A 14,395-nucleotide genomic window follows, 5' to 3' on the forward strand; every position below is an offset into this window, starting at 1 on the left:
GGCTGGTAAAGGGCCAACACACTTTATGTAATGTCAAATTCAATTGGATATATGCCTAATGTATGTAATGTATAACCAATATTATTGGACAAGGTCCAGCCGAAAAGGGCTGTGTAGCTGTTTTGAAAAATATAAGAATGGATGTTTTCCTTTGTTCAGTAGAGAGGTGGTCTGGGACTTAACAGATGTCATCTCCCCGCTGGCAAAATAAATGGTTTGATGCGAGGACCAGTAGCCCTGGGCATTGAGTGTGATTTCTTTGAGATCCTCTCCCGCTAGAATTTAGCATGGCCTATCCAACTTTTCAACACACTATTGCGTTGTGGGGGGGGACACCTTCGCAGACACGGGGAGAACATGCAAACTCCACATGGGCAGTGACCTGGGGCCGAGATAGAAGCCGGGTCTTTGGCGCCGCGAGGCAGCGGTGCTAACCACTGCACCACCGTGCCGCCCAATTTCACTGTTAAATGTAGACTCAAAGTTGTTGGCGAAGGTGTTGGCGTCGCGGATAGAGGATTGTGTGCTGGGGGTTGATAGGACAAGACCAGATGGGAATTGTGAAGGGGCGGCAGCTGTCGGTGAATATACAGAGACTGCTTAATGTCATTATGATGCCCTCGGAAGGTCGCAAAGTGGAAGTGGTGGTGGCAACGAACACAGAAAAGGCGTTGAATGGCCGTATCTATTTGAGGTGTTAGGTTGGTTCAGGTTTGGGCAGGAGTTTGTGGATTGGGTTTGGCTGCTGTACAAGGCACCCAAGGCTAGTGTTTGGACAAACAAGATTAGTTCAGAGTACTTTGGTCTACACCAAGGGACAAGGCAAGGGTGCCCGCTGTCCCCGCTGCTTTTTGCCCTGGCGATAAAACCACTGGCAATGGCACTCAGGTCATCAAGGGGATGAAGGAGGTTGAGCAGAGGATTTCTCTACATGCAGATGACCTCCTGTTGTACATTTCCGACCCGGTAGGGGGAGTTTAGATAGGATCATGGGCATCCTGCGCGAGTGTGGTCGCTTTTCGGGGTATAAATTGAATATAGTGAAATGTGAGGTGTTCCCAATGAAAGTTAGAGGACAGGAGCTCTCTGCAGCAGAAACAGAACAACGGTGACCCTCACTGGCCAACATAAAAAAGACCATCACCCGACCAACAGAAGGAAGACCAGAGCCAGGAACAGACAAGACCAAGGACCGAACATTGAGGACTACAAGATTCAGGATACAGATAAAAGCCAATGGGCGCGATTCTCCCCTCCCGGGAAAAATCGTGAAGGCCATTGTGAAATCGACCAAGTTTCACGACGGCCTCGGAGCCCGCTCCTCTCACCGAATTCACCCCCGCTCGGCCTCCGTTACTCTCGGCCACCGAGAGACGCGACGGCGGCGCCTATGTGACGTCAGCCTCGCATGCGTAGGTTGGCTGGCTCCAACCCACGCATGCGCAGCTGACGTCACGACGGCTGACAGCTCGAACCCACACATGCGTGGTGGCCGTCTTTCCCCTCAGCCACCCCGCAAGACGTGGCGGCTTGATCTTGCGGGGCGGCGGAGGGGAAATAGTGCGTCCGATTGAGATTCCGGCCCGACCATCGGTGGGCACCGATTGCGGGCCTGTCCCCTCCCGAGCACAGTCGTGGTGCTCATTCCCCACCAGGCCCCCTACAAGCCCCAAAACGGGCATCTCACGGCGATTTCACAACGGCAGCGACCAGGTGTGGTTGCCGCCGGTGTGAAACGGTCGCGAACGGCAGGCCGCTCGGCCCATCCGGGAATCGCCGGTCGCCGTGAAAACCGGCGAGCGCCGATTCTTCCGAGCGGGGAGTGGCAGAATCGCGGGGGGCGCCAGGGGATCGTGAAATTAGTCGGGGGGGCCTCCCGCGATTCTCCCACCCGGTGTGGGGAGTGGAGAATCACGCCCAATATCTGTCTGGTACTTGCTTGTCACTCTGAAATTTAAATTCAGGTTTCGTACAAACTGACTCTGTAGTGGGATTTATGTTGCGAGTGTGATTGTGTAACAAAAACATCGAATGCAAGCGAATAAATATTGATTGATTTAAAGAAAAAAATGTTAGAGAATAGGAGAGGATGCTGGGGGAATTGCCATTTTGGGTGGTGGGATGAGCTTTCGCAATCTTTAAAGCTGTAGCTTTAAAGCATTCTGACCAACAGTGCATCAGAAGGCTTGGGGTTAGCAGAAGTGCCAGTCCCATCTGCTGCACTATAAAAGAGCATTTGGCAACTGTTTCAGAAATTTTTGCAGGTTTTCTTGTCACCACAAAACCAATAGTACCTGCCAAATTTGCATCTTTCAAAGGTTTTCTTTTAAAACGAACACCCCCTTTGTTTAAACTTATATTCAGCCACACTAGTTAGGGAAGCAATTAAACATTTTTGCTTCCCTAGAAACCAGCAACAGCAAAAGCAATGAATGCTATTGTGACATTTGTTAGACTTTCCAGGATTTTGGGGCCATTAACTGTGCATGTGTTAACAAATGTGTCTTACTTCAAGTAAGGACATTGCTCTATGACATCTGGTACACAACTGCAAAGGTGACAGTCCAAGATTCTTCAAAAACTACTTTTTCTCATTTCTCCCTAAAAGAAATTAGCAAGTAGCAGGAGATCAACCTGTATTTAAACATATCTCAAAATGCTTCATGCAAAATGAATGACTGAAATGCAGTAACTTTTCACTTGTGGTACCACTTGGTGCAGAGTGAGTACGTAACAGCTGTTAATCTCGAGAGGCGGAATACAAACGCAACCTCAAGTGATGAGATGGAAGTTGTTTTTGTCTGCTTCTGTAAGGGTCTCTTCCAATTCAAGTGAGCGCTGATCCACAAGGACAAAAATGTCGAATTAAATTAGCAATCTCACTCAAATAGGGGACAGGATTACGGGTGTGGCAGTGGGAAGCTGTCACACTAGTTCAATAATGGTATGTTCTTTTGAGGTTAGCCCAGAATGAAGTGAGTTTCGATCTGCACTTAACTGAGTGATGAATATAAGAAACTGTCATACTGCAAAAATAAGTATTATTAAAACTTGGGTTAAAATACTAACAGACAGTATGCTGTGATTAAACGGGAGGTAATCAGTGGTTTGCTAATAGATATTAAAACCATTTTACTTTTTGCAGATAGAGAGCTAATGTAATATTCAAACATTTTGAGCCCAGCTAAACGAATCAAGTCACATCTTGTAACAAGAGATAAAAATATGCTGTGTGCTTTGAGTGCAGTTGGTGTAGCTAATGGGAGGGGTCAGGTCTGTCTGGGCAGAGGAGTTGCTTCCAGGGCTCTAAGCTGAGCTGAAGGTTTTCAGCTTGGTCCTAAAAACGATAGGCTCTGTCCAAGGACTCGGCATCCCGATAAGCAAGTAGAACCTGCTGGTTAACTTTATACATAGTGTGTATTTGAAATATATGTGTTGCTTAATTGGAATGTAGAGGCAGGTTTCAGAAAACCAAGTTAAGATCATTGAATCCCTACAGTGCACAAGGAGATTATTCAGTCCATCAGGTCTTTGAAAGAGCGCTTATCTAGACACACAACCCCACCCTATCCCCACAACCAAGTAACTCCATATAACCTTTTGGACACCAAGGGGCCAATCCACCTAATCTGTACATCTTTGGACTGTGGGAGGAAACCGGAGCACCAGGAGGAAGCCCACGCAGATACTGGGATAACATACAAACTCCACACAGACAATCACCCAAGGCTGGAATTGAACTCGGGTCCCTGACGTTGTGAGGCTAACCATTTCTTTGTTGCTAATGCGCTTAATTCTGTATTCAAGTTAAAGTTTGTTCTAATATAAAAGCTGTCTACTGGTCAGTGTTATCACTCCTGTGGTGCAGTAACATTTCCTCACATCTTTACCAAATGAAATTTATTGGGTTCTAATCCGGATCTTAACCAAAAAGCGAGGTTCTGATCGAGACCCATAACAACTGAAATATTTAATCCTAAAATGCTAACTGAAAATCCTTAGATTTCACCACATTAGCCATCAATTTATGTAAGGAGCATAAACTCACTTTTTATTTCCTACCCACTTAATTTCAGAACATCTTGTAGCCATCTAAGATGGTCACCTGCAAAGGACCATGGGAATTATGGCCAACCCAGGACTCAGACAGATACAGAGCCTATGTGTATTTGAAACACAGGTAACCAGGGGGCCAATCCACCTAATCTGTACATCTTTGGACTGTGGGAGGAAACCGGAGCACCAGGAGGAAGCCCACGCAGATACTGGGTACCTGGTCGATACTCCCGCTCATTTGCATTTCAATGACCCATTTTCCCAGGACAATAGAACTCCAATCAAGCAACCGGTACAGCCACAGACTGATCGGCGCAACTTCCTTTACTCAGAAAGCCCAACTGCCAAGGTCAATGACGGCTAAGGACCCGCCCAACTACCAAGGCACCCTTTATTGGCTGAAATCGAAGATAGTGATCAGAGCCCTGTCGAACTATTGGGTCCAAGGTTAAGGTCCACCCCAAAGAGCGCGAAATCCCAGAGGGATAAAAGTGAGCACAGCCTTGTGTTCTGTCTCTTTTGGATCCGGCCACAGCCTAACCCAATTGTAGCAGGAACAGCAGCCAAGTTCAAGACCAATGATCACTACGTGACGGATGAGCCCAGCAGAGACAGAGCCACTTTCTTCGAACCAGCCAAATGAAATCCAGATAAAGGCCTTATCCATTTGCACAGTGCCAGTCGCCCTGAAGTTAAGTATAGGTTATTGTAACTGATAGGTGTAGTTTATTTCATAGTAGATATTGTGTTTGCATGTCGAGGTAACCCTTGTGTATGTAAATAAACTATCTTTTGAACTAACTAACTGGTTGTGTGGTCATTTGATCGATATAAAGGAAGGCTTGTGGTTCACCAACATTATCATTAATATTAGCAACAGTATTGGTGACGCTGTTGGGATCGAAAACGGGCAACAATCTGATCAACTTGTAAAACCTTGAACTTCTAGAACAAATAAAGGTAACTAATGTTTCCACCTTCTTGGGTAGCAATGTGCAAGTAACAATTATTGTTTCCCAATATCCCATACTAAATGAGGGATAGAATTTGGACTTTGACCTATATTGTAACATGCAGTGTGTTTTATTATCTAGGCACCTAAATGACCTGTTTTGCTCCTTATTTGTGATTAAAGGTCATACAATGTACATGTCCAGCTAAAGCAAGACAAAAGATACTCCGTGACTAGCATACACACTTGGTGAGTCCTGCTATTTAAATAGGAACTGTTTTGGCAGTCCGAATGAAAGGTTTGACTGACTGATGTTCTACAGGTTCAGCACTCAGGTTCTGGCACAGCCACTTGACCAGAGAAGCAATTTCCTTGGTGAGTTCCTTTAAACCAAATTCAACTGTTTCTTGGAGCTCTAATAGGTTGGAGTTAATTGTGGTTAGCGTGGAATCCATATTCTGTAGCGTGGTCTCAACCGAGGTGACAGTGGAACTCACCTCCTCCACAGCTGATTCCATCTGACTGTTACTGGACTCAATTACACCTTGAAGCAGATTCACTCCAGTCTGCAAGCTGACTTGTATCTCTTCTAGTCTGTGCTGTAGGCTTGCTTTCACTTCCCCTACTTGGATCAGGTCACCTGTCTGTAACATTACCAAATTGGCATCTGGCTGACCTTTTTGAATTTCCCATTCTTTTCTTCCTCCTATCCTCACTTTGCCCTCAGAACAGTTGTTACTTTGCTTGCCTCCCTGTTTGGCAGTTCCAATCCCCAATTCCTGCTGTTCTGGAGCTTCTTTTTGAATCAGACAATGGTCTGAAGTAGAAGTTGCCATCAGTTCAGGTTGCTTCTGGTGGCTTCTCTGACCCTGTTATTGTTGGCTGGAAGACTCTGAAATTGCTGTCTGTGCAGCACTGTTAGTGGCAAGTGGGGAAGGAATTGGAAAATTTACTTTTCTGATCATTCCTTAGACTATTTCTGGAGTATCTGCAACACAAATGTGAATCATGATGAGTGGCATTTAATAAAGTGTATCTTGCGCAATTAATAGATGATTCTCATCTATTACAACAGACTAAAAGTTTAGAACATAGAACAGTACAGCACAGAACAGGCCCTTCGGCCCTCGATGTTGTGCCGAGCAATGATCACCCTACTTTAAACCCACGTAACCCGTATACCCGTAACCCAACAATCCCCCCATTAACCTTACACTACGGGCAATTTAGCATGGCCAATCCACCTAACCCGCACATCTTTGGACTGTGGGAGGAAACCGGAGCACCCGGAGGAAACTCACGCACACACAGGGAGGACGTGCAGACTCCACACAGACAGTGACCCAGCCGGGAATCGAACCTGAGACCCTGGAGCTGTGAAGCATTGATGCTAATCACCATGCTACCGTGAGGCCCCCACTTAATATTTTACATCTGCACAAATGTGCTGTCATCTTTTTCCATGGTAAGAAGTCTTACAACACCAGGTTAAAGTCCAACAGGTTTGTTTCAAACACGAGCTTTCGGAGCACGGCTCCTTCTTCAGGTGAAGGAGCCGTGCTCCGAAAGCTCGTGTTTGAAACAAACCTGTTGGACTTTAACCTGGTGTTGTAAGACTTCTTACTGTGCTCACCCCAGTCCAACGCCGGCATCTCCACATCATCTTTTTCCATAACAAACCTATGTTCCTGTAGGTCTGCAGCACAACTGGCAAGCTGTAATTACTGTACAAAGTTTCCTTTAGGGATATATATAATTTAAAAATAAGGATAGGCTGTGTGACTTTGATTGCACTTCACCTAAAGATTACATTTTGGGCAAGATTTTAACTAATTGAAAATCCATCCACTCAAGAGTAAAAAAATCAAGCCCTTGGTCTCAACTGGATGTAAGCAATGCCACAGGCTACTGACAAGTATAGAAACAAGGCATTTGGCATTTAGTTTCATGCATAAAAGGCATGTGAATGGTTTTTTCTCGTAAGAGAAAATAGGACATAATAACTATGTTGCAAAACACAATGGTGGAAGAGAATAGCTGTCATTCTTATCCCAAATTCTCCCCTTCACCAATTCTTGGCAGACTTTCCTCCACCCCTTCAGTTTCCTCATGAAGAAAATACTGATCTACTTCACCTTGAATAGGAGAGGGAATCTGATAAACAAGAGCTTTAGTTACCCAATCTTCAATAATAGTTTCCTTTAGTGTTTTCATTAAAACATTTGAATACGCACTTCCACATAAAACCTTTGTGTGTGAATCAATGTTGATTTTAGCTGACTGTTGATTATGTCAATGACACTAATATTAATAATAATGTTTATTAGTGTCACAAGTAGGCTTACATTAACACTGCAATGAAGTTACTGTGAAAATCCCCTAGTCGCCACACTATGGTGCCTGTTCGGGTACACTGAGGGAGAAATCAGAATGTCCAATTCACCTAACAAGCACGTCATTCGGGACTTGTGGCAGGAAACCAAAGCACCCAGAGGAAACCCACGTAGACACAGATAGAATGTGCAGACTCTGCACAGACAGTGACCCAAGACAAATCGAACCCAGGTCTCTGCCGCTGTGAAGCAACAGTGCTAACTACTGTGCTTCCACTTCTGGAGCATGGCCATATTCTGTAATCATTTTCTACCATTTGAACATTTTATCAAATTCACTTTGCTCTACCTTCTCCGCTGATAAGGCAGTCAAGCCAAATAGTAATTTAACCAGGCTTTAAACACTGTTAACATGTTATAATTCAAGCTACTGTTAAATATATGGTTTCTTTGTTCTTAATCTAAACATCATATTAAAATTTGTCAATATTGGGGTACAACTGGTATTAACCACACACAATGATTTAAGCTTGCAAAAAGTCAATCAATGTATTTTATGCAACATACACTAAATTCTGATGTTAATATATAACTAAGCAGCTTAAAAGTGAAACACCGTATCAATATTCTGATTTGGTCTGAAGTTAAGTGGCTACATGCTTATTTGTCTCACCCAGGAAGTGAATCAACTCTAAAATGTAATTGCATCACCTTCTTACATTATTAAATTCCCCAGATGCATCCAAGAAACCAGAATTTATCCTTACCAGTTGAATCATGACTTTTTGGAAAATTATCTCCTAATGTCCTAAAAGGAATAACATATTAAAAAGATCCCATTACACATAATCAAATGTATAATGATTTCATGAAATATATTTGTGAGTTAACTCTTGAATTTCAAATAATACATTTTAAAAGACGTTTCAACATCTGCTACTTATGTTGGAAAGGAATCCATGTGTATATCCATTAAAATAAAACAGCACCAATGGGAAAATAAAAAGGAGCACTTGTACCATTTTAAATTGTGGCCTCAATGCTTGTTGAAACAGGTGTATATCATTCAGCAGAACAAAGTGGTTCGTATTATGGAAGTAAAATTTTATTCTATCAATTTTAAATTTTCCCATTATGTCCTCAACTTCCGGGGGAGCTGGGTTTAGCTTCTGTCCTTGCAGCATTCTGTCACTGTGCATTTACCCAAGTGTAGAAACTGAAGGGCACATACAAATTTCTAGGTTTCCCTTATTCCATTGATTATCACAAGATCGATAATAAGAAGGACCTTTTGGTTCATCCCAGCTCATCCAACCAGAGCAAACTTGTGGTCTCCCGTCATAGCATTCAACGGTTTGTTAAACAACTCCAAGCCTCCATTAAACTAACCAAAGGCCAAATTTTTTTTTTTTTTTAATTTAGATTAGCCAATTATTTTTTCCAATTAAGGGGCAATTTAGTGTGGCCAATCCACCTACTCTGCACATTTTTGGGTTGTGGGGGCGAAACCCACGCAGACACGGGAAGAATGTGCAAACTCCACACGGACAGTGACCCAGAGCCGGGATCGAACCTGGGACCTCAGCGCCGTGAGGCAGCTGTGCTAACCACTAGGCCACCGTGCTGCCCAAGGCCAAATTTATTATCAGTCACTCTGACGCAAGGAAGAACTCCCTGACAAGTTATTTATTTTGTTTCACTGGTTTGACCCTGACCCCTCTGTTCTGACTGCTTTGCATTTGCCATTTCTACATATGAATGGGAGGCTTTGTGGCGCAGTGATAGTGTCCCTAGCTCCGGGCCTGAAGCTCTGGGTTCAAGTCCCCCTTCAGGACTGATAACTATGAAGGAGTGTTCAAAGGGCAGCACGGTGGCGCAGTAGGTTAGCACTGCGGCCTTACAGCGCCGAGGTCCCAGGTTCGATCCCGGCTCTGGGTCACTGTCCGTGTGGAGTTTGCACATTCTCCCCGTGTTTGCGTGGGTTTCACCCCCACAACCCAAAAGATGTGCAAGTTAGGTGGATTGGCCACGCTAAATTGCCCCTTAATTGGGGGAAAAAATGAATTGGGTAATCTAAATTTAAAAGAAAAAATGAAGGCGTGTTCATAAAGTAACCTGTAGTTCCTTCCAATACACCTGATGGCAGGCAGTAAAAGCAGAAGGATTTCCTGGTCAACAAACCACTGGAGTACTTTTCCATGCATAATCATGGACCAATCCAATTGATCCATGGTTGCCACTATTCCCTTAAGGCATGGTACCTGAAGGAAGAGCATGTCTTATGAATGAATGATTGCGTGTTACAAAAAAAATATTGCCCATCTTATTCTAAAACTGATGATTGAATGTAGGTTGTTAGAATAAGTGTCTCCTTTTTTGGTTGGGACCTTGGCACAGGCGAGTACCTCCCCGAAAAAGGATGGGATTCTTTAGGAATCTCACACAAAATCTCACACTCGAGCAGCACGGTAGCATAGTGGTTAGCACTGTGGCTTCACAGCTCCAGGGTCCCAGGTTCGATTCCCAGCTTGGATCATTGTGTGGAGTCTGCACGTTCTCCCTGTGTCTGCATGGGTTTCCTATGCTCCGGTTTCCTCCCACAAGTCCCGAAAGACATGCTATTAGGTAATTTGGACATTCTGAATTCTCCCTCTGTGTACAGAATGTGGTGACTAGGGGCTTTTCACAGTAACTTCATTGCAGTATTAATGTAAGCCTACTTGTGACAATAAAGATTATTATTAAAAGGGAGCACTGATAACACTGTGCTATGGAGCCATTCAAGTGGCAGTTGGGAAAGGCTCCTCATGTGGACCATAAGACATTGGAGCAGAAGTAGGCCATTCAGCCCATTGATTCTGCTCTGCCAACCAATGAGATCATGACTGATTTTTTTAAAATTAAAATTTAAAGTACCCAATTCTTTTTTTTGCAATGAAGGGGAAATGAAGTGTGGCCAATCCACCTAGCCTGCACATCTTTAGGTTGTGGGGGCGAGACCCACACAAACAGGGGGAAAATGTGCAAACTCCACACAGACGGTGACCCGGAGATGGGAACGAACCCGCATCCTCCGCACCGTGAAACAGCAATGTTTTTTAAAAAATTTAGATTAGCCAATTATTTTTTTCCAATTAAGGGGCAATTTAGCGTGGCCAATCCACCTACTCTGCACATTTTTGGGTTGTGGGGGCGAAACCCACGCAGACACAGGGAGAATGTGCAAACTCCACACGGACAGTGACCCAGAGCCGGGATCGAACCTGGGACCTCAGCGCCGTGAGGCGGTTGTGCTAACCACTAGGCCACCGTGCTGCCCTGTGAAGCAGCAATGTTAACCACTACGCCCCTGTGCCACCCATGATCATGACTGATTGGATGATATTCTTCAACTCCTCTCCCACCTTATAACCCTTGATTCCCGAACTGAATAAAACATAGTCTGTGTAGGCCTTAAACATACATAACATCCCAGCCTCTCCAGCCCTCCTCTGCGGTAAAGAATTCAACAGATTCACTACCCCTTGAGAGAAGAAATTCCCCCTCCCCTGTCTTAAATAGGTGACCCCTTATTCTGAGATTATGCCCTCTGGTCCTCGACTCTCCCACAAGAGGAAACAACCTCAGCATCTATTCTGTCAAGCACCCGAGAATCCTATATGTCTCAATAAGGTCACCTCTCATTCTTATAAACTCCAATGAGTACAGGCCCAACCTACTCAACCTCGCATAACAAAATCTCTCCTTACCCGGGATCAACCTAGTGAACCTTCTCTGGACTGCCTCCAATCCCAGTATATCTTTCCTTACGTAAGGGTACCAAACCTGTTCCCAATATTCCAGGTGGTCCCAATATTCCAGGTGGTCTAACTTCCTTGTATAGTTTTAGCAAGACTTCCCTATTTTCATACTCCATTCCCTTTGAACTAAAGGCCAACATTCTATTCACCTAGGCAGCACGGTGACTCAGTGGTTAGCACTGCTGCCTCACAGTGCCGAGGACCCGGGTCGAACCCAGCCCCGGGTCACAATCTTGTGGAGTTGCACATTCTCTCTGTCTCTGCGTGGGTCTCACCCCCACAACCCAAAGATGTGCAGGGTAAGTGCATTGGCCATGCTAAAAAATTGCCCCTTCCAATTATTTATGAAACTAACGTCTGAAGTCCCAGGTTCGATCCCGGCTCTGGGTCACTGTCCGTGGGGAGTTTGCACATTCTCCCGGTGTTTGCGTGGGTTTCACCCCCACAACCCAAAGATGTGCAGGATAGGTGGATTGGCCATGCTAAATTGCCCCTAATTGGACAAATTGAATTGGGTACTCTAAATTTACTTTTTTTTTAAATCAGAGAATCGTAGAATTTATAGTGCAGAAAGAGGCCATTCAGCCCATCAAGTCTGCACCGGCCCTTTGCTTAAGTAGGGTGCTCTTTCCAAGGGCGGGTGCAGACTTGATGTGCTGAATGGCCTCCTTCTGCATTATAAATTCTATGATTCTCTGATGACAATAAATTACAAGAGTAACTAATCAATCAGGAGTTAATTTCATAAATAATTGGAAGGGACATTTTTTAGCATGGTCAATGCACTTACCCTGCACATCTTTGGGTTGTGGGGGTGACACCCACGCAGACACGGGGAGAAAGTGCAACTCCACAAGATTGTGACCCGGGCTGGGCATTCCAAAAAAAAGGAATGTTTTAACATGAAACCAATGAGCCAGAAGATAAACAAAAGCGATTTTTAAAAGTTCTGCGGTGTCAGATTCAATAGTCTGGAATAACTCCAAAAAACAGGTCATCAATAAAAAGATATATTTTCTCTTCATTTAATTCTCTGATGTTGATTTAAGGCACTTGAAATGAGAGAAGCCATGACAATGGCAGTCTACACAGCAGTTGATATGTTAATGTATTTTCCATCACAGTACAGGTATCCTCTTTCTTATTAGCTATAAATAGCCTCAAGTGACCCAGGGGAAGGAAGGGCATCCACCTCCAGTGGGTGAAAATCATTCATAATAAATATTTTCCTGTTCACTTAGTGCAGCAGGCTAGCCAAGTATACTTAAAATGTAATTAGCTATTTAAGAAAGTACCATCTGAACCACGAAAAAATACAAATATCCTTTACTTCACTTTATAAGCTTTGCCATGCAAAATACAATGTCAGATATGAGGACAGAAATAGGGCAGCACAGTCAGTGGTTAGCGCTGCCGCCTCAAGGCACCCAAGGACCCGGGTTCATCCCACCCCGGGTCACTGTGCGGGTGGAGTTTGCACAATCTCCCCGTGTCTCCCTCGATCTCACACCTCCACATCCCAAAGATATGCAGCGTAGGTGGGTTAGCCACGCTAAACTGCCCCTTAATTGGGGGGGAAAAAAAGATTTGGGTACTCTAAATTTATATTTAAAAAAAGGTATGAGAATAGAAAAAACAATGCTACAGAAATGACACCAGAAAGGGCAGGGGGGAAATCGATGCAACAATGTGCAAAAAAGCAACCGAATAACATCAACTAAATCAGCACGAAGTTTGAAGTTTATTTCAAAGGGGGGGGGGGGGAGGAAGCACACGCAAACTGTGGAGATGGAAAGGATATCCACATAGTACAAAATTGGATGACGGAAATAAAAATGACATTCAGGGAAGGTACATAATCTTAGTTGAATGTTACAGAGGGGCAACACCTGCCGTTTGATGACTAGCTTTCTCTGTCCTAAGCAGAACTCCGAGGCGATCTGAGGATGCAAGTTAGTTATCAGTGGCATTTTCTTGCCTTGTCCTGCGTGACTGCTGCAAATCCTGGCTGACAGGATCTCGTTCGAGAAAGGTGACCTGTTTCCTGGTCTCCATAGGAAAGATTTCTGCCGACCGTGTTCCTGCTCCAACCCCACGGTCTGACCGAGACCCCCGCCTCCCCTGTTACTGCCCAGTTAAACATTCAACAAACACATGCGCAAAACCCAAGCCTCCAAATGCACAATTTAAAGCAAATGTGTTAATTTATGCCGAACGCAACAGCCTCAGATCAGCGAGGTCTTTAGATTATACTAATGAAATATGTACATTGTTAAAGTTCTGCTTCATTGCACCGACCTGCCGTACGGGGGGGTATAAAATGCTGCCAAGTGTGCTATTTATGATGTAACTACGTTCCGAGTCATTGTTACGTGTTTTTCACCGGGTCGGTTTTAAAGGTTATTTTCTTTTTTTTAAAATAATTTTTATTGAAAAATTTTGAATTTATACAACAACAACGAACCATAATAAAATACCAAAAATAACAATAATATTAGCAATCATAAACATTCTCCCCACCTCCATGAACAACACAGCATATTAACAACAATGCAAATTAACACAATATTAAGTTACATAATAGAAACTTTCTCCCCCCCCCCCCTTGCTGCTGCTATTAACCAAGATACTTATCTTTGAGCCAGGAAGTCCAGAAAAGGCTGCCATCGTTTATAGAACCCTTGTATTGATCCTCTCAGGGCAAATTTGACCCTTTCCAATTTTATAAATCCCGCCATGTCACTGATCCAGGTCTCCACACTTGGGGGCCTCGCATCCTTCCACTGCAGCAAGATCCTTCGTTGGGCTACTAGGGACGCAAAGGCCAGGACACCGGCCTCTTTCGCCTCCTGCACTCCCGGCTCTACCGCAACTCCAAAAATCGCGAGTCCCCACCCTGGTTTGACCCTGGATCCAACCACCCTCGACACCGTCCCCGCCACCCCCTTCCAGAATTCTTCCAGTGCTGGGCATGCCCAGAACATATGGGCGTGGTTCGCTGGACTCCCCAAACATCTGGTGCACCTGTCCTCACCCCCAAAGAACCTACTCATCCTAGTCCCGGACATGTGGGCCCGGTGCAGCACCTTAAATTGGATGAGACTAAGCCTCTCACATGAGGAGGAAGAGTTGACTCTCTCCAAGGCATCCACCCAAGTCCCGTCCTCTATCTGCTCCCCAAGTTCCTCCTCCCATTTAGCCTTCAGCTCCTCCACTGACAACTCCTCCACCTCCTGCATTACCTTATAGATGTC

At 44.6% G+C, this 14,395-nt stretch overlaps 1 protein-coding gene across 5 annotated transcripts in view; it reads right to left on the reverse strand.

Moving 5' to 3' along the window:
• LOC119961755 (protein FAM216A) overlaps nt 1-13,468 on the reverse strand; it is a 45,915-nt gene extending 32,447 nt beyond the window's left edge. Inside the window, exons 1-2 of one of the 5 annotated variants that reach the window (XM_038789013.1) lie at nt 13,120-13,397; nt 8,109-8,149 (exon numbers count right to left, since the gene is read on the reverse strand). In XM_038789013.1, the coding sequence (XP_038644941.1) occupies nt 8,109-8,149; nt 13,120-13,196 (118 nt within the window). In that variant the 5' untranslated portion in view covers nt 13,197-13,397. The other 4 variants (XM_038789052.1, XM_038789032.1, XM_038789022.1 and 1 more) reach the window with 4 other exon arrangements.
• Nucleotides 13,469-14,395: the final 927 nt, after the last annotated feature.

The sequence above is a fragment of the Scyliorhinus canicula genome, chromosome 1, assembly GCF_902713615.1.
Source record: "Scyliorhinus canicula chromosome 1, sScyCan1.1, whole genome shotgun sequence".
NCBI lineage: Eukaryota > Metazoa > Chordata > Chondrichthyes > Carcharhiniformes > Scyliorhinidae > Scyliorhinus > Scyliorhinus canicula.